The sequence below is a fragment of the Netta rufina genome, assembly GCF_964035555.1.
Source record: "Netta rufina genome assembly, chromosome: 4".
NCBI lineage: Eukaryota > Metazoa > Chordata > Aves > Anseriformes > Anatidae > Netta > Netta rufina.
Window position 1 is genome coordinate 48735000 of NC_140127.1, and position 20333 is coordinate 48755332.

A 20333-nucleotide genomic window follows, 5' to 3' on the forward strand; every position below is an offset into this window, starting at 1 on the left:
CAAGCAGCAACTAGTTTTTGCTCATTTTAAACTTGACATGATTTTTTTTTTCATCCCAATAGAACAGCCTCCATTATATCAATTTTGTTTTTAATGTTCAAGCCTTGGAAACAAGTAGCTGCGGGCGGTACACACCTTTAAGTCTGCGTGCACAGTCTGAGAGGCAAGCTCCTGTTTTAGAAGCCGATGGGGAAACGCCTCTGGCACTGACAGGGAAATCACCTGGAGCTGATGGGGATCACATTGCAGCAGGGATGGGAAATCCGTGCTGGATCACCATCCACGTTTGTATTGCTGAGAGGCAATAGGAAGGGAATGCAAAGCCTTCCTTTCACCACTTAAGCGTTCACCCACTGTACTTAATATCCTCCAGCCACAAAAGAACAAGAAATTGCAGAGGACTGCAACAATTAAAGCTCGAGCTATTGTGGTGTTTCTAATATGCAAGGCAAACCCAAAGCTTACCCACGCTTCAAAGGGAAAGAGCACTGTTGTTTACGTTTTATATCCTTTGCTCCTGGAAAGCAGGGCCTTGCCTGGCTAATACAACCCCCAGCTCCTTCCCCAGAAGCACTGCTCTCCAGGAAGCAGCTGCACCTCAGGACAGCAGCAGTTATACCAGCACAGTATCAAGCCCGCGCTGCCGTCTTGTAGTGGAAGATGTTTAACACTTTGTAATTCCCAGCCCTGCAAAGGGCTCCTCCTCCCCATCAGCGAGCAGGTCAAGTGCTGCCACTGCAGGACTGCCCAGACATGCACTTGTTTGATCCCCTTCCACGTGAGCACGCTGACGTAGCCAAGAGCAGTAAAACAAAACCACACCTGGCACTTCTGACTATTCCTCGTGCTTTTTTTCCTCTGCTGATCTTATTCTTGCTTGCAAGGCAAAAGTAAATCAATCCACAAACTTTAAAACCGACTACTGAGTACTTCTAACACAACTGAAAGGAAGATGACTTCTGTTGTCCCAGTTACTTCAGGTGATTTCTTACCCCACTTTTCCCCTCCACCCTCCACAAGTGCTTGGCTGAAGTTTCATAGCTTGGGCATCTCTATAAACATGAGATCTCAAGCCCCCCTTGGTGCTTTAACTGGCAGCCTGAGCACTCCTGCAGTTGGTAAACAACTTGTGACATCAGGATCTCCAAGAAAAGGCAAAATAATCCACTCTCATATGCCCTACTCCACTGTTAAACACATTACAACTTAGTATGTCAAAGGAGGAAATGAGACAAAGGTGCAACAAATAACCTACCACTCATTCAGACATGCCATAGTTCTTTAGTTCTTGGCACAGGGAATTGCAAGACAGTGATAAAAGTTTGCTTTTCTAAGTAAAGACCAGTAACTTCTGCCAAATTTAGGGCAGGTAGGGGAGCGGGTTGGGGGAGAGCAGGAGCGAAGGACTGCTTGCATATGTCAGCATCTCACACGCCACAACGTTACCTTTCAGCTCCTCACCCTCTGAATTCACAAGGCATCTCAAGTGGCTGCAGCACCAGTCTGCATCGTCTCAGGTTCTGCCTTCAACACCTCCCACACGAGGTATTTTAGCCCAGCAACCCATCTCCCAAAATATGTTTTAGCTGCAGTAAGCAGATTTACTTCAGCAGCATACCTACCTCTTCAATTAACACCTGCCACTTTAAGGAAAGCGTGGGCAACGAAAAGGCTTTAACAACAATATCTAGAAGCTTATGCTACAGGCTGCCCTTAAAGGGTAAGCCACCACAGGTGTGATATCTTTTGTATCAATCCCTACACACACACTAAGATGTTACCTGTATCGGGATTTCGAGATGAACAGTGCCACACACCTCTCTGATGGCAGCGCATTAGTAGGATGAGTAAGCAGTGATGAAAGCTGCCAAAATCCCAGCTCCTGAACCAGCCAAAAATGCAAGCCAGGTGGCTGCAGTCCAAGCCAACAGTCGAGAGAGACGGCTGGGGTCCGAGCACTACGAGGCCATGTGGAAGGACAGGGCAGCGGACACGGAGCTGCCAAAAGTAAGTTGGGAATCTTCGATCACCTTCAGCAGGCTCAGGGACACCATAACGAGGCTCCACCGGATTCCTTGAATTGTGAAGAACTCCAGCAGGCAAGTGACAATGTTAAATCACTGTAATTAGTAGCAACTGCTAAAGTACGTTTTAAAGCTTTTTCTAACTTTTCAGAACCTGTTTAATTTTGTAATAGATTTCTAAGCATAAGTCCATGTTTGTACAAAAAAACAGTAGGACCATTATTCAGACTAAAGTCTTACCTGCCTACTGTTAGATAGCAGCCAGATAGCGGTCAAAAGCAGTACTTTGCATCACATACAAGCCTGGAACAGTAAAATGTAAATGCAGAAGTTGCCTGGATGCGTTCTGCAACTTCACATTTACCTCTACAAACACCACAGTAAATAGCTTCTTTTTTCTGTTGGTTGTAATTGTTTTAATACCAAAACAGCTTTAAGCGGTGTATATAAAGACTGGAAGGTTTCTACATGAGAACGCAGCCAGCTAGTCTGGCTTTGTCTTTTGACAAGAGCTTTTGGCAGGATGAGCAGCAGCCTGCAGCACCGTAATTACTTGACAAACACGCTGTAATCCAGCAGTACCACTTCGGGGTAACACAACAAACAGCTGTCCAGCGAGCAGTTAGAAATTCAGGCTCTTCCCTGCACCTTCTCTGTTTTGACATGACCTGTGTGACACATCCCCTGCAGGTATGAGTTTAAACACACTGCCCACAGCATGTTTCCAGGGCGTGGGAGAGAGCAGGCTGCAGTGACTGGCTAACGTTGGGTTCAAACTAAACAGAACAACACAGCACATTGCCCAGAAACTAACCAGGGCACTGCCAGCACACCTTTCATTCAGGTCAAGGCATGAATATTTAGGCTTGGAGCCTGAAATTGTAACCTACTTTCATACAGCTGTGCATGAAAGGGAGCAAGCTGCCACAGCCTTGGGTTTCCAGCAAGGTGGCACTAAGTGCTGTCTGTCTGTTGGCAGAGAAACCCAAGGGAAGGGCTAATGCTCGGTTCTCAAGCTACACACTGAATGGTCAGATCTGTGAGGCTGCATCTTACTTGAACTTGAGTAAAAAGCCGACTGCTGCCACTAGAAACCGTATCTTCAACTCCACAAGACTGCCACTGAATAGATCTCAGAGGGTTATTTGAGCTATTGGCTCAGAACCCAAACAGGCACTGAATAGCAGAGAAAAACATGTTTCAGTAATCCACACATCTTAAGCTGTCAACATTCTTGAAGTGTTTATAACTGGCATTTATAACAGTATCCAAAATAAATTTATAAACTTTCCTAGCCTTAGATATATAACCATTACTTTAACCTTTGTGGCAAGAATTATGGGAACTGTCAAAAACAATACTGAAAATAACTCAAATGGAGACACTATGTTTTATTAATACTCCTCCAGATTACATTTCTATTCCTAAAAAGAAAAATATGAACACATCTAAATCTAAGAATTCCATTATTGTTCAATCCTGGGAATGGAATATCGTTACGTTGGACCATTTCATTATTTTCCACATACCTTAACGTTTTAAAATTCAGAAAAAAGGAGAAAAAAAGTCAAATAATAGTAGCTTCAGACAGTTTGCATATTGAACATGGTAGGTTGTTAATCGCCAGACACCGATTTCCTGATATAAATCCCTGATTAAGAAGTTTGCCCTCTACATTAAATTTATAAAATGCTGTGTTGGTGGCTCAGCCACTCCATGGTATAGGAGCTGCTCCCAGGCTTCTTGTTGCTTAGATTATCCAGCCTCAGGCACATTCTGGAACCCAAGTCCTCAGAAGAAGGAGTCAGCCGTTTTCTCTTTAATGCTTTGTCAAAGCAATATGGGACAAAACACTTACGGTCTGCTTCAGAGGAGACTTAAGAATAAGCTCTTGAAGAGAGGTGGAAGTGTGTAACGGAGGAAGAAAAAAAAAGAAGCCTTGATATTTTTGATGTAGGTCCTCAAAACTCAGCTGAGCCAGGTCCAGCAAACAGAACCGCACAAATCCTACCAAGGGAGCAGGCACCACTGAATATACAACCAGACAGTAAGCAGATCTCCACCGCAGAAGCTGTCCATAAATGCGTCAATCCCACAGATCATTTGCTATAAAAAGTTCAGTGTCTCATCTTCAGTGCTTGTTTAACTCTAATTCTGTACATTATATACAAAACCACACAAGGATAGCTGCTTGACGCTTTCAATCCTTGTTTTGCAGTGATGAAAAAATTTAAAAACCAGAGTCTGGACTTATAAATAGTGCAGAAAATGCAAAAGCTAAGAAGACAATGCCTCCTATGATTGTCACTGAAAAGGAAAAATAAACCAAAAAGAAATTAGATACTAGGAAGTTAAATATCTCCCATTGCACATTACAGATTATTTATTTGTAAGAAGTCTGATTCCCAAAACAATTTTACTTTTAAAATTTATACTGCAAACGGTAGACATTATTTCTAGCTTAGTGCCAGGATGTTCATATGCCACCCCCTTGTCTGATTTTATTTACAAGAATGTATTTTGGTCCCTAGAAGGAAGCTTTGACTTCAGCTCATGTAAAAGAGAGGTTGATTCCTACTGTTGATTATTTGGCTATATGGAGGAAATTAAGATACAATATTCTCAAGCTGGAGCAAGTCATCAGTTAAGAGTGATATTATTGATTAGCATTTTTAGAACAGTTTAAGTAACTATATTGAAAGAGACTATGAAAACCATTCCCTGCTTACTGTGGCTACAAGCTGCTAGAAAATGGGGCGATATCACTGCTTTTGGCCCATTTTACTACTCTAAACAAGCTAAGGGGCTAGGTGGGTCTTTGATCTAACCTAGTAAGGCCATTCCTCCAGCCACAGATATACACTGAGCTTATTTATAGGACATTAAATCATTGTTAGATTAGCATCTATCATCTACTGCCATAACAAAGGAGACAGAATATGCATTTCACCTTTTGTAGATGTTTACACCACCACCCCCTCACCTTTTCTGAAACTACAGAAAGCACACAGACCCAAACCCTGGCAGGAAATTACAGAAGCTTCAAGAAACACCCTTCCCAAGCACGCTACTACTGACATTACAGCCATTACACCAACATTAATACATTTTTCAGTTGGAATGAGTTTTCACTTACCAGTCCTCACAGAAATTTTTTGTGCTATCATTCTCCCTCCAATAACTGCTAAACCAGTGCACAGACAGTGTCCCACTGTTCCTCCTACTGCCACGCCATAGGGATCCTGAGGAGAAAAGACAAAAGGGAAACATCAGGGCAACTGAAAGCCTACTAGTCCCATGACAAGCTCCTATGACGAGAGGGCTGTAACTTAGCTCTTTGGTTAGGCAGGATGAAGCATGAGGAGCATTCCCTGGTGGTCACTCTGCTTCAGCATCTATCATTGTCTTAAGGAACAGTAACAGTATATTTCAGCTCATGAGACAGGCTTAAATCTAAACCTGACTAATGTGGGATGTTTCAACCAAGAAGCATCTTTAAGTGGTTAAATATAGACCCACAAGTGTTTAAGTACAGCAGAGTGATTTAAGTAACCTCTGGAGGTAAGGTGGCAGCTGTTGTGAAACACAATATGCATCAGCTGGAAGAACATCAACCTAATTATAAGGAATGGGGGAAAAAATAATTCATGGACTGCAAATGAATGTTTTCAGTAGCTAAAACATTCCAGCTCCTTTGTCCAGCTTCACAAGAGTGCGCTCTATACTCCAGCTCCCCCCAAAAATACAAATCAACTGAAGAAGGGAGTACGATCAAATTTCGGTCTTGAGGATAATAAACTGCTTTCAAAACGTATTGTCAACAAATGCTTTCACCTCTTTGCATAATGCGCACCTTCTCACTGCAGTAACAAATTACTACTTAAAGACGTCTGAGATCTGTTTACAAATTGCACAGTTAAGGGCAGCATATGTATTAAAAGCCTCACAGAACAGAAGACTCAGCATTAGAAAGAGAAAACAAATCTTTTAATGACAGATAAAGGAGGCTAGATAAGAGCGTGGTTTTCTGCTGCACTAAGGAAAGTGGAGTCGAGTCCTCTGCAAGCCTCTCCTGCAGGAAGGAAAGTGAGACTTCCAGCTCAGAGAGCAGAAAAAGCTACTGCCTCCACAGGAGGAACACATGAAGCCTCTAAGAGAAACAGGAAAACTGCCCAGGAAGTGATCTGATGTGAACAAAACAGACAACACCGACTGATCAAAAACCAGAAGCATGAGCTAGTGAGAGAAGCTACGGAGTAGTGGACAAAGAACAAAAAGCTACTGACTAAGAAGCCCAGGAGGGAAGTAGGGCTGAGCCAGCAGAATACACTTGCCTCCATTATTGGAAATAGAATCAAATATTCCTGGAACCCCTCATTTCTATGCTGTTGGCAGCCCTCTAGGCAAAGGGTAGATCTTGCTCTCCCACTACCCGATTCCTGACTGCGGTCCCTGGCAGATAATAATTTATGACTTCTTCCATTAGTGTAGTATCTTCAGTAGCACAAGTGCTCAGATACTGCCAAGAAAGTCAGTGTAATGTGATGGGATAGAATTTCTTTGGTTTCCCTTTCAAACACAGAGTGATGAACATTTCCTATATGCAGGAAATTATTAAGGTATTAATATTATATTTATTTTTATTTTTATTAACATTTATATTTATTTATATTAATATTTATATTAATATGCAGGAAATAGGGCTACGAAGATGGTGAAAGGCCTGGAGGGGAAGACGTACGAAGAATGGCTGAGGTCACTGGGCCTGTTCAGCCTGGAGAAGAGGAGGCTGAGGGGAGACCTCATCACAGTCTACAACTTCCTCGTAAGGGGGTGTCGAGAGGCAGGAGACCTTTTCTCCATTAACACCAGTGACAGGACCCGCGGGAACGGGGTTAAGCTGAGGCAGAGGAAATTTAGGCTGGACGTCAGGAGGGGGTTCTTCACAGAGAGGGTGGTTGCACACTGGAACAGGCTCCCCAGGGAAGTGGTCACTGCACCGAGCCTGTCTGAATTTAAGAAGAGATTGGACTGTGAACTTAGTCACATGGTCTGAACTTTTGGGTAGACCTGTGCGGTGTCAAGAGTTGGACTTGATGATCCTTAAGGGTCCCTTCCAACTCAGGATATTCTATGATTCTATGATTCTAAATATTAACGTATTTAACCATGTTCTTAAGGACTCTTTTCAGGATTAGGTTCATTAAGACAGACTTAAATCTTTCTCCTGTTTTATACAGGAGATAGTTTAAACTACCATTTATTTTCCCATCCAAAGGAACCCTGTTTCACTCATTGTGACAGGATGGACACTACCCACTTAAAGAGCAGAGTATTTTGCTTTCATGTCATTGGAGAATGTATGGTCACAGCTAACTTCCCACACTACTCACAATCTCTGTATAATTTTTTAACTCGTAATACTTCTGTAACACTTCTGCTATACATCTTAGCACTTCACAAAGAATTCACCTGAATACATTACGAAAGGGGTATAAAAACAATCCCATGGATAACACAAGAAGAGATCCAGATCACGATCATTCGTTGGTTTTGAAAGCCATGATCAAGACACCTCGAATTCATTTTCATAGTATGTGTTTTCATACCACTTATAGAAACACTTAATACATTAAAAGCTCAACATCCACAGGCTTTAGTTGCAATAACTCAGCACCTTCACAAACCACATCAGAGTCCAACTGACACTTCTTAACAGGACGCTCAGAAAAATGCAAAAGAGAATTCAACAACTACCTGTGGCAGGATGGGCTTAAGCAACTTACCCAACACTTTATAAAAACTTTGGCAGAGGCAGTAGTAATAATTCCTAACTTCCCCAAGATGGCATGTAGCTGCCTGAACAATGAGATCATCCTCTGCTGTTCCCTGCCTCATTAACTCTAAGCACCTTCCCTACACTGCAATGAAGGCAAGAGGTTCCTACAGATTATAGCCTCCTTCATTACACAGCCTCAAGAGAAGGTCTGAGAGTCTGCTGAAGGAAACCTGAGTCCTAGGAAAAAAAAATTAAATCATCTCAATGAATGGAGAGAGCACAGGGAAACTATGCGAGTTTATTAAAAGGCTGACTATAAGCCTTAATCTTCCTTTAAATGTATTACAGTTACATACATTCTGATCATCACGCTGAGTACCATTTCATTTACAGTATTACTGTAAAGTTGTTTGGAATTTTAGTGTTGTACACCATAACAAATTCATTCATTTATTTTTTTTTTTAAAGTATCTTCTTAACAGTTTTAGATTTGCTATGAGGAAGGTCTCCTTTTAAAGCCACTGTGTTAAAGCTGTATGATCTCACAGATCGAAGAAAGAGGTTCTGTAACATCTATCTTTCTACACCGTAACAAATAACAATTGTTTTATATCATGCAGCTGAATACAACTACTTTCAGAAATGCCCGTGCAGTCCCAATCATGCGACAATAGCTCTAATAATATGCAGAGCCTCAATGCCTTTATTTTCAGGTCTCACTCAGCACAGCTGTGACATTAATGCATAATACAGCAGCAGGTGAATCTGACACCTCCTGCAAGGATATTTTGTCTGCCCCACTAATCTACACACAACTCAAAGAGAGCAAAAGGACAGGGGGCGTTCTGCAACACTCACCTCTCTGGCTGCCAAGACAATGGTTGTTAATTGGGAACGATCACCCCATTCTGCTAGAAATGTTAAAGTAAAAGCTTGAACAAAGATTGGAGAAATAAAATGTAGCCATTTCTTCTGAGGTATAGTGGTGCCTGACCCTGTTTCCACATCTGCTGGACCATTTAACAGTTTAGTTCTCTGAAGCTGTAGAGGACAAGGGAAAAAATATATATATATGATTAGAAATATCAACTAAATAACCTAAATGAAATACTTAAACTGTAAAGCTAGTAATTTAATATCTGGGATGTTATTACCACTGACTGGTGCATTAGCAACATTTTATATTAGATGGCATTTTAAAATGCGTATTATACACACAAATACATCTGTAATCACCTCTAACTTCCACTTGTTGTTCATCTTAAAGCTTATAACTGCTGTGTGAGTACAAGAGGAACAATACCTGACTCCAAACTACAGATTCCTTCCTATTCCAAAGCAGGTATAGACAACCTGAGAGGTATAGACGCCACTTCAAAAGCGGTGGCTCTCTCATTAGGAGTTCATAAAATTGACCAAAAAAAATTAACAGAAATAAGATTACTATTGCACACTATTCCTTAGAAGTGAACTAGTTTATTTATAAAGTTATTGTAAGAGGACTTTTGCTGCAGCACCACAAACCTCAGTGTTATCTGACCTGACCATGAAAGCGATGAAAGAGCAACTGTTCATGCCCTCTCTGCTAGCACATGCCTTTTTTAAAAATGGGCTCTCTGGAGAAAACCCCTTTTCTCCACAGAAGTAGGATATGCCACAGAACCGGAATCATGTGCTGGAGCAGCCTCCCGAGGCCCACTTCTGTCCAGCTGCCCACACATTTGCTGTGCAGACTCTCACTAATCCCAGACATTGCTGAACACCACAAACACACTGCAGTTCTGCAAGTGGAAAGCTGTAGCTGTTTCATTAGCCATAATTCACAGACAGTTTTGACTTACTTCCTCATCTTTTTTCTTAATTTCTGCTTGAACTTCCTCCAGCTCTTCCTGACCCTCATCCGGACTCATTTTCAAGCCTTCCCGAAGCATTCGGATACCAAAAATTGCAAACAGCGCAGTTGACACGTAGTACGTGTACACACGAGGAATAACTGTTGTGGCATAGCCAAACAAAACTGAAAGAAAACAAATGTGTATTTTCAAAGTCAAGCATAAATATTATTTTCCCCATACCTTAAAAACGCTTGCTAGAAAATGTCTGGGATTCAAGTTTCCACTAATAAACAAATGCTTTGAAAAAAAAGTTTCCTATCATTTCCTATTTTTGCAAGACAACACTCCAGAAACTCCAGCTGTTACTGGTCATACCAGAGACTGAAGTCTATTAACACAGAGATGAGGTACACCAGGCAAAGTTGATGTGCTACTGTTCTAAAGAATAGCATACTGACAAAGCGTAAGTCCAAGCAAAATTGCCTTTTCACTCAAGGTCTATACAAATCCTGCTTTTCTCCAAGCAGATCAAGAGATTTCATCTATAACCACGTTACATGAGTCATGGCATACAATACCAGTTAAATCTATCTATATGTATGGCTACATGTGGGATGGCATCTCTTTCCAATCTTTTTTCATTTATTTCAGACCTGTCTTTATTTATTGGATCAAGTCAGTAGTATTTTCTGCAAGATGGATTTACTAGACAAACCTGCTAACCATCTGGTTGCCTGAATTCACTCATTTCTTCTTTTGCCAAGCGCAAATACCTGCACATTACTATTCCTCTCTCCCCCACACTCCCCATAAACATGCATGGTGACAAAATTCAATTGTCCTTTAATATAAAAGCACTGATCCCACTCAAAGACTAAAGAACATCTCCACAGAGCATCTCAGAGCATCTACTTTTATGGGTATCAAAGGTGATCAACCCAAGCCAACACTAGCTCTCAAAAAGAAGAAATGTGCATCCAGGCATCACGGACATAAAAGGCCTGTGTAAATAAGAGGAAACAGCTGTTTGGACCGTGCACTCACAATTAATTGTCTCTGCTGTTTTACTGCACATGCAGTGAGCTACATGGAAGCGTATTACATGCCTGCACAGTTCAAACTGGGCTCAGAAGTTACTACGCAGTCTGAAAGTTAATCCATCCACACTGCCACTACCCCAAGTACGACTATCAGACCAAAATGGAGTTAGGCTGTAGTATGAGTGATCACAGTACATACGCACATGAATAACAGCATTAGTTCTATTGCCAAGTAAAACAGAAGAATTTCACCTAAACTTGCTTTTAAAGACTAAAAATACTGTAGTAAAGCCATGAAAGAAACTACATAGAAAGATGGTTTTAGCCTTACTTACCATATACAAAACACAAAACCAATGAAATGATCAGAATGGTAAGGCAGCTTGTTATGTCACAAGGGTAAAAATGTTTCTAAGCACAGCTTGGAGAAGAAAGAAACAACACAACAAACCCACACACTGATTATTTGGAGCTAGTGAGTTTAAATGAGCAGGATTTCATGAAATCAAGGTAGGAAAAAACAAACAAAACAAAAACCAGGAAGTTCTAAACACAGCTTGCTGTGTTTGTAAGAAACAAGGGCAGAGAGAGGGGAAAAAAGGCAGCTCCTGTCTGAATAGAAAAAAACAGCAGTTGGGAACCCCTAAACTAGGGAAGAAATTAGAAAAGAAAGCTTTCATGAAAAAGCATCAAGAAGGGAAGATTTGAAGGAAGACTTGATATAAAAAAAGGGAGGGCTGTAATGGACAGATGGCAGAGAGAGCTCACAAGCTACACATGGTGCACCATCACCTATGATACTAGCTGAAGTTAAATGAAGCAAGCAGTGCAGCAGTGGAACAACGCTCAGAGACTGGTGTGACTAATAGCAGAGACTCTTATAATGCTGCCATTACGCACAGTGTGAATGGAAACTGCTCTGAGACCACAGTGATAATTGCAGCAATGCATACAGCAACACAGAGCAGTGGCTATACATCTGAAGAACAGAGAGGCCTGAAGCCCGTTCATAGGCTTCAAGTACTTCTGGAATAGGCATATTTAGAAAGGAGCACATACACAAACTACATGCTGCGTCTGATATACCTGAAGGCTGCTCCATTTTATAATTACAGCTATGTAAGCACCCAGAGCTACTTGTTCCTCAAGTGCCATTTGACACCTCACTTCCCCTCCAGCTCTTTGCTCTGTCAGTACCATGCACTGCAAAGGATCAGGACAGAACGTAATCTTTCACTTGCACAGCTTCCAACCAGCTACACATATACAAGGCAGATGAGGGAAATTTGGCATTGTGTTAAGGATCTTTCACTTTAGGAGAAAAAAAAAAAGTCACCCCTACAGTCTTTTTAGATGTGCTAATTTAATAGGTGCTAAAAATAGAAAGGAATGTAATAGCACAAAACCCAAGGAAGTACTTCAGACTTCCAATTCCGCTCCTTTCCCTTATATGCATATATATACGTCTAGGGAGTATAAACACCTAATTAGAGCTATGAGCCTAAGTACTTGATTTGAGCTACAACCCCCTGACAACCCTTCAGAATCTCCTCAAAACAGAAATATACCTCCTCAAACAGCATATACCTACTATCTTCGATTTAATTTCAGTTAAGAAGTATTGATTAATACATATTTACCCAGTATGTTTTAATAGACAAACCAAAACACTGCGAGGGCTAACCTGATAAACACGTCATCAGGCCTAAGGCAAGCATAGCACCAGCCAGGACAGTCAAACGGTTGTACCGCATCGCCATGATGGCCGCGATGAAGAAGGTCTTGTCCCCCAGCTCCGATACAATGATGACCGATATAGCAGCCACGAACGCGTGAATAAAGCCCAAGTTAGTCTTGTCAGGTGACTCTTCGCTGACGAGGTGAACTGGAGCAACGGGCGAGGACCCCTTCTGTAAGGGAGAGACAAAACAAAACAAAGACCAGTTAATTAGGCTTGGACATCTGACTCCTGGAAGTACTGAGCTCGGTATTGCTCCTGCCATATGGTACAGCCTAGGGTGGCGTTGCAAGCGTGCAGCTCTTGTGCAGCATTAACTATCATTAACACCTTACTGGTGGCCACCTACCTCGGACTAAGAGTCAGTCTCTCAGCCAGAAAATGCTCTGATTACTGAGGCAGTATTTCAGCTCGCAGGCTATTACCACTGCTACAGTGAAACAAGGGGAAAGCAGCTTTAGCTCAGCTCCAATATTGCTCTGCCTTTACAGTCTGTGCCTATTTATGTTATGATCCTCGACCAAACAAGCAATTTTGGGATAAAAATAGTAAGAATTAGACTCTTCAAACAGCTCTTGGGCAATGATGACAGCTTAGGAAAAACGTGAAGCCTTCTGAATGTCTGTCAGGATCCCTTTCTTCCCTTGCAGAGCCCAAGCATCCCAACCACGTTCACATTTCATGCAAGTCTGCGTAAACTTTTTTGGTTATATTTTGTTTGCTGAAAACCATCTCTCCAACTTCCCAGCGGCCAGACCTGACCGGCACATTCCAGATTCTCCTTAATAATTAGTGTTTACGTTTTAAGAAGACTGAGATACCCATCATCGAAAGCAGGACCCACGACAAGGAGGCTGCTGTGCACGTTTGACCAGAGAAAGTGGATCCGTGCACGCTCAAGGATGGATCGCCGCCTGACAGGATTCGCAGCGCTGTACGTTTTTGGGGTTGATTTTTAAACTTTTCACCCGTCATTTACCAAGCGGCGAGCGTGTAATTCTCCCTCAGCTGCCTGAGGTGCGGCGCCCCCCGCCCGTTGGGTTTCTCCTAACGGCCCCCGGACCATTTTCCGTCAGGATTTAAAACCCGCTCCCCCCTCCCCCCCCTCAAAGCCTCACCTCGGCTCCCTGCGCCGCTCCCTGCGCCGCCGGCACCTTGTTGCGGCCGGGCTCCTCCTCGGGCGCCGCCAGCAGCCCGCCGGGCGCCGCCAGCAGCACGAGCAGAGCCAGGGCGGCGGCGGCGGCCGGCGGCGGCGGAGCCGGAGCCGGGCCCGGGCGCAGGGGCCAGGGCCGTCCCGGCGCGGAGCGCGGCGCCGCGGAGCCCATGGCGGCCGAGGCCCGGCGCGGCGCTGCTGCGGGCCTCTTAAAGGCGCCGCGTCACCGGCAGCGCCGCGCGGCCCAACCGCCGCGCCCCCGGGGAGGGAGGGGCTGCGCCAGGCCCCGCCCCCCGCCCCTCAGCCGCGTTTCCTCACGGGGAGGGCGCCGGGAGCAGGCCCGCAAAAGGGGGAAAACGGAATAAAAATGCGCCCCGATAGCTAGCCAGGCACAAAATGCGGCTCAAATGGCTCCCTGCACCCTGCTTTCTCCTCACAGTTTTCACACAGATACATATTTTCGCTTACCACACGACAAGAAGTGTGTTACGTGTAACATAAATATAAAACACTAAGTACTCAATTAGCATCTCTTCAGTTTTCATTCTTTCACAGTCTTCACTCAGCCTCTTCATAGCTTTCATGATACACATATATACCTTACTCCTCGATTTTAATAGAGGTCTTCAGTCAGCCACTTCGTATCTTGCATGATATACATACACACCTTACATTTCCCCCACAAAAATCAACAACACTCATCAGATTATCATAAATTTTTTTCAGATTATCATAAAAATTATAATCTTTTAAACTAGAATTAGAAAAATGTGCACTTTCACTGCGGCTTTATTAAAATGTAAATTTTAATAAAATTTTAAATTTTAAATTGCTCAGTCCCTCATTGAAAACACTTCCAGTCTGTAAAAAATACTTTAGAAGACACATTTTAAAAAACAAACGGTATAAATGCTTTCCGATGCTTTGGGTAGGAGGTGAATTTCGTCTGGTAGAACTCATGACACAAAACAGCAGCCAGCGCCTGGTTGAAAAGAACGTACGTCACTACAAGCCACCAGGTCACGTTGTCAAGTCCAAGTGTGATGGCCATAGACACATAAATGAGGAGTTCTGCAAAATAATGAGGGCAAGAAACTCTTTCAAACCAGTCTCCAAAAGGTATACTGTGGCTCAGACTTATGACCTTTCCTGCAAGCAAATGGAAAGAAGTAAGTTCAGAACAATATCCATTAAACAAATTTCTCTACTCACAATTATAGAACAACACGTTCATTAAAATGATCATCATGCAGCTCCATCTGATCTGGCAGCTTTGCACTTCTTAATGAAATAAGGTATCACCTCTGGCTGTTTGCATAAATTTGGTGTAAGGAAGCCTGTTTTTAACCCCCACAGAAAAAGAAGTGACATCTCAGAGGAGTGACCCAAGTCCTAAGCGTGACCATTTGTCTTTAGGATAGCATAAGCCAGACCTTTGAATTAAGCTCTGAACATTCAGCTGCCCAATCTCTTCTCCAAACAGCTTCACTTAACCTGCTGAAAGTCTTACAAAGGCTCCCACACTACAGTTACTAAAAAATACTGCTTTTAAGGTGTTAGAAGCTACAGAAGCCTATTGAAACAACCAGGAAAAAAGTAGGGAAGTAAATGGCTCACATAAACGAAACACCTTACCTGATTTACTTTTTCTAAGATTAGCCAGAATCACAAGACATCTGTGCTGGTGAAGAGAGGCCCAAATGTACACCACAATTCCTACGACGTGATACCAGCAGATCTGCACGGAACTTTCTTTTCCTACATGAAATACGCTTCATTAGTAAAACGCCAGTAAATACCTTCCCAAGCACTGCTCCAAAACACTGCACACCTATTTTATACGTTATTGTCTTACAAAACTTGGAAGACGCTTTTGAGTCCTGTGTGATTTAAGTACTCAGCTACTAGTTCCTTTCCTTTAACTGCTCTACACTAAAAATATCAAAGACCTAGTTTTTAATCCAGTAGCTTGAAGTATACTATTATGTATAACTCATATATAACTTGCAGTCAAAAACCTCACTATTCAACTTTGTTTATAACTCTTACCATCCTAACAAAAGATATTGTCATGTCTCAGGTCAACACATAAGTACACTTGTATGTCTTGTTCACAGGGAGTGGTATATATAGATATATGCTCCTATCCACACACACTATAAACCACTTAAGCCATCAAAAACACTGCATTAAGGATGAGGTCCAATGTGCATGTTAATATACCAGCTCTGAGAATCTACAAAATGAGAAAAGTAGAAAAATGTGTCCAGATAAAAAAGGGTTTTACCTACTCATAGATGACCTGAAGGTTGTTTTTACAAATAACCATATTAAACTGGAGCTGATGTGATTCAAGTGGTTAAAAACTTGACTAAAGTTACATACTTGGTAACAACCATTTTCCATAAATCGGTCATGGAAGAAGTGCTGCAGCCAGTGGAAGTGTTGCAGCTCATGGTTTATCTGTGCAGAGGAGCAAATAAGAATTCAGTCGGGAGCCTCAGTGGAATGCGTTGGCAGAAATAGGTCATATAATTCAAATTACTGCTGTATTAATGCAGCCATTACAGCACCAAGGGAATGACGAGTGTGACTGGTGTAAGGCAGAGCAGTGGGGAATTCTGAGTGGAAGGCAAAGGAGTTGGCCAAGATGGTCCCACCTTAGTAGGTCCACCCTACAGGAAAGCCTACAGCAAAAAAGCAAACTTTATTTTAACTGGAGTTGTGTAGTAATATTTGAGAACTGGCACTGATTATTTTCTTTCTTAAAGCAAATGGATCTTAATGGCAAAACTGACCTGTAATGCTCCTGAAAGTATCATCTACCATGAGATGGAATAACAGTGAATTTCAGGGAACTACAGTGGTGGTTAACATAAAAATGAGTAAGCGAGTGAGCGTGAGTCCGTGTGAGTAATACCGGTTGATTATTATGCAACATACCGAAGTGTAGTTACTTTGGACTATGACAGTACGTTATTTTTACTTCTCACCAATTAACACACTTCTCATGCAAGCCCTCTGTGAAACAAAGTGAACTGTTTGCCATGATGGAAAGAAAACGGAGCAAAAAAATGAAACTGGTAATAAGTAAGCAGGTACTTACCATGCCTGACATTAATAGGCACTTGCCATAGCACAGTTGTGCCAAGAACAATGTAGTAACCAAGTCCAAAGCAATACTGCACAACATGAATGACGCCATTGGAAAACACACTGGTACAGAGGCACTCTGCAAGTCTTCGAAAGCTATGCAGCCAAAGGAGCAGGAGAACCAAAAGTGCAGAGAAGTGTTCGCTATCTGCTTACAAATGAAAAATAGTGACTTAGGAATAGTTAGGACCAATTTTACCCCTTCAAAAGAGCTAATTTTCCCCTCCCCACAACAAAATCTTATCCTCTTTTTAAACTAACCTAGCACTGGGAAAAATATTTGCACATCTGAGACACTGCTGACCACAGTGATTGCACAAGACTACATGTAGAAGGTAAAAATGGCCCTTCCTACTAAAATGAGTGCTGAAAGCTATTATATTAATAAATTAGAATGATTTCTACCTTAAGTAAAAACAAAGGGACTTGGTATTCTAGGAACATTACCTGGAGCCTAGTTTAAGAGCATCTGATGAAATAGCACAAGAAGAATACTTATCCAGCAAAGGATGGTAGTGCAGTTTTGTAATATTTATATGTCTGCTTTACAGTAGCTGGAATACTTGCCTGTGTTCTGGCTCTGCAAATCTCTGCCAAAAGCACTGTGCAATTGCTGCATCCATGGTGGGAGTGCTGCTCCAAGGAATTTAGCTTGGAAAAGCTCGATCAGCAGAAAGCCATTCCAGAGTACAGAAACTATATAGAAGTGAGTAAACCACCTGTGGGAACAAAAAGCATCTTCATTACACTTAATGTTCTCGTTATTTTTTAGTTGGACATGTAGCTGCAGGACACACTTGTCTGATGGTCAGCACGTGCCTTTTCGTCTCACCCATCAGTGAGCAGAGAACTCAGGACTCAGCTGTACCAAGCAGGCAAAACCCTAGCATCTCCCCCCTTAAATGCTGCCTGAAACAACAGGCAGCATACATCTAACTTAGCTGACCTCAGCAACTGTAGCTGTACTAAGAGAAGGTGTAAACCATGCACTGCAAAGACATTCCTCAATACTGACAAATAATCATGACTTACACAAATTTTCTTCATAATTTATACCACTGAAAGCATGTCTGAAATGACTTTCTGGACATTTCCATGCTGTTGCTCAACAGCAATACAGCAGCCAAGTCAGAAGCCAGCAAGTTTCCTTGCACACTCCAGAACAACCTGACCATTGCAGCTGGTGAGCTTTCAACAATCTCAACTATTCTGGGGATGTGTCTGACCTACAGAGCAATCCAGCACTACAGTAACTACGTGTCAACCCTCAAGGAGAGAGGAATGGTATGCGTTTGCCAAACCAACCTGAAATGAATCACAACATTTGACAAGATGGAATAGTAAAGTTTAAAAAGGTCTAGGCTAGTGAAAATACAATGCTTGTTTGGAAATACGATGCAGATGAGTGGAAATAGAAAATGTCTCAAGAGTTAGCTTCAGGATCTTCTGTCCTCCTTCAGCCAGCATGAACAACATGGTTACGGGTTCAATACTGCAGTAACAGAATCGCCTTGTAGATGCTGAGAGCCTGAGACCAATTCACTGAAAAAGCCACATTCTTCAGATAGCATCTTCCCTAAGAAGAGGTGGTTAGAAACTTCTGTTGAAGACAGATCAACTCAAATCAGACCCTACCTCAAGAATACCTTACTTTGCAATACACTGCACCTAAACCAAAGCTTTTATGAACCCTTCTTTTTGCTGTGGATACCACAGAGCCTAAATGCATCTGTGGGAATTTTCTGGAGCAGAAGCTTGATAACTAAGATACAACATTATAACCCTGCCATGAATAATATGCTGTGTCACAAAACCTTTTTAAACATTTGTTTTGAAAGCTGCATATGTAAACTGTGTTACTGATAATGAAGTTATATCAGGGATGATCAGGCCTTTGGGTTAAGCAGCACCCCAGTCCTGTCCTTCTGGACCTGCAAGCTCCTGTCATGCCTACGTTCAAGTCAAAGGCTAGTTCTGGTCAAGAATCTCAGGTGATCAAAGCAATGAGATCCCAGTAATGTATAAAAAGCTGGAGAGGTGTTTTTTTTTTTCCCCGTTTCCCTCTCCTATCCTATTAAAAAACATCTATTAAGAAGTCTCCATGGCAATTTGTTTCAGCATCTGTTTCAGAAAAAAAGTGTGTTTGAGTAACACAACAGTTCTTTTGCCTTGTTAGACTGTGCACACAGCACTTGGATACTTAGATTAACATGCTATTATCAGGATCATGTAGTATATTTTATCAAGAAACCCTGAAAGTAGAAGACAACAACAGACTTGATGATCCTTGTGGGTCCCTTCCAACTTTGAATATTTTATGATTGAGAACTGATTTCAGAAAGCAACGCCAAAGTATGTTTGAATAGTCACACTCAGGTGTCCACACTCCCAGGTCCCTGATCTCGTCTTGCTGGAAAGTTTATGTAGGTACAGCATGGGACTGGGGTACAAGAGAGTATGCTTTTATTCCAGTTTGGGGCATATGATCGAGGCCTCTACGTTCCTTATCCATAAACAGAGAATAATAATTTCTCAAAAAACTGAGGCTAACTCTGTAAAAATAAGCATGTTCCTTAGAAGCCATTACTGAGGAAGACAGAGTAAGCACATAATGCACTTCCAGCATCATTCAGTTTGCATATGAGACTTCAGCAGGTCCGATCTGAAGCAGAGTTTTACACATCTTTCCACTCAAAGTCTTTTCCAAAAGAACTGTATAGTAGCACAACGTGCTTCTTGCTGTCAGCTGGCTCCTCAACAAGTTCTGCTCTGCAGCCACAGATTTTCAGATCCTCACCGAAGATCAGCGTCCCACGGGAACCACAGACTTGGCCATTTCGCAGTGCCAGTGGGCAGCCTCCCAGTACATATGAAAAGGACCCAAACCCACTTATGCTTTTGGTAACATCCTGAGTATCAACACTCCATTTTGCGTAGGCTATTTTGCAGTTAATTGGAATACACGTTGCATAAGGCACGCAGCATTCACTCAATAGGAGAAAACGCAGCATTTCATTGCGTGCTGAAACACTTCTCTAAGCCTGTGCCCTACCTCTCCTGCGACCTGTAACACCCCCCTCCACCCGCAGACCCCACAGGGAGCACTGCAGGAGACCTTGAGGGGCTTTTAGAGACCACCACGCCGCCCGCAGCCACCACAGCCCCGCTCACCTCTTGGGCACCTGGCAGCGGCGCAGCCATGCGGGGCGCTGCCCGCCGCCGTTCTTGGTCTTCCCGTAGCGGATGAGGTCCTGGAAGAGGCCCGAGGCGATGCCACCACCACCACCGCCTCCAGGCCGCCTCGCCTGGGCCCGGTGCAGCAGCAGCGCCACCAGGAAGGCAGCGGCCAGCAGCGCCCAGGCGGCGCCCAGCCCCGCCGGCATGGCCCCGGCCCCGGCCCCGGCCCCGCCGCCCGCCCCGCTCCGCCCCCCGGCCCGCGCTGGGTGATGGCGGCCAGCGGCAGGCCTGAGGGCCCGGGGCTGAGATGCCGGCTGGCCGTGAGGCAGCAGTGTGCCCTGCTGGCCGGCAGGGAGAAGGGTGTGCTGCTCAGCCGGGAAGGGAGACGACCGAGGGGAGGGAGACCTCGTGGATGTGGATAAATATCTGAGGGG

The 20333-nt window shown here is 43.1% G+C and overlaps 2 protein-coding genes across 3 annotated transcripts; both read right to left on the bottom strand.

The window, feature by feature from the left end:
* Nucleotides 1-1067: 1067 nt before the first annotated feature.
* On the bottom strand, nucleotides 1068-13743 carry TMEM165 (transmembrane protein 165). Its single transcript, XM_084286462.1, has 6 exons — nucleotides 13535-13743; nucleotides 12363-12588; nucleotides 9645-9820; nucleotides 8662-8844; nucleotides 5161-5266; nucleotides 1068-4331 (listed from the first exon to the last, which is right to left on the bottom strand). The coding sequence occupies exons 1-6, from the start codon at nucleotides 13739-13741 to the stop codon at nucleotides 4255-4257; spliced, it is 975 nt and encodes a 324-aa protein (XP_084142588.1). The 5' UTR covers nucleotides 13742-13743; the 3' UTR covers nucleotides 1068-4254.
* A 715-nt stretch (nucleotides 13744-14458) lies between these two features.
* Nucleotides 14459-20105, bottom strand: SRD5A3 (steroid 5 alpha-reductase 3; the record flags this gene model as incomplete). 2 transcript variants are annotated; one of them, XM_084285979.1, is made up of 5 exons in its annotated part: nucleotides 14459-14718; nucleotides 15205-15327; nucleotides 16676-16866; nucleotides 17286-17441; nucleotides 19894-20105. In XM_084285979.1, the coding sequence occupies 5 exons, from the start codon at nucleotides 20103-20105 to the stop codon at nucleotides 14459-14461; spliced, it is 942 nt and encodes a 313-aa protein (XP_084142105.1). The 2 variants fall into 2 exon arrangements, with proteins under 2 accessions (XP_084142105.1, XP_084142106.1); XM_084285980.1 differs by having other exon boundaries at nucleotides 16676-16870; nucleotides 17272-17441.
* Nucleotides 20106-20333: the final 228 nt, after the last annotated feature.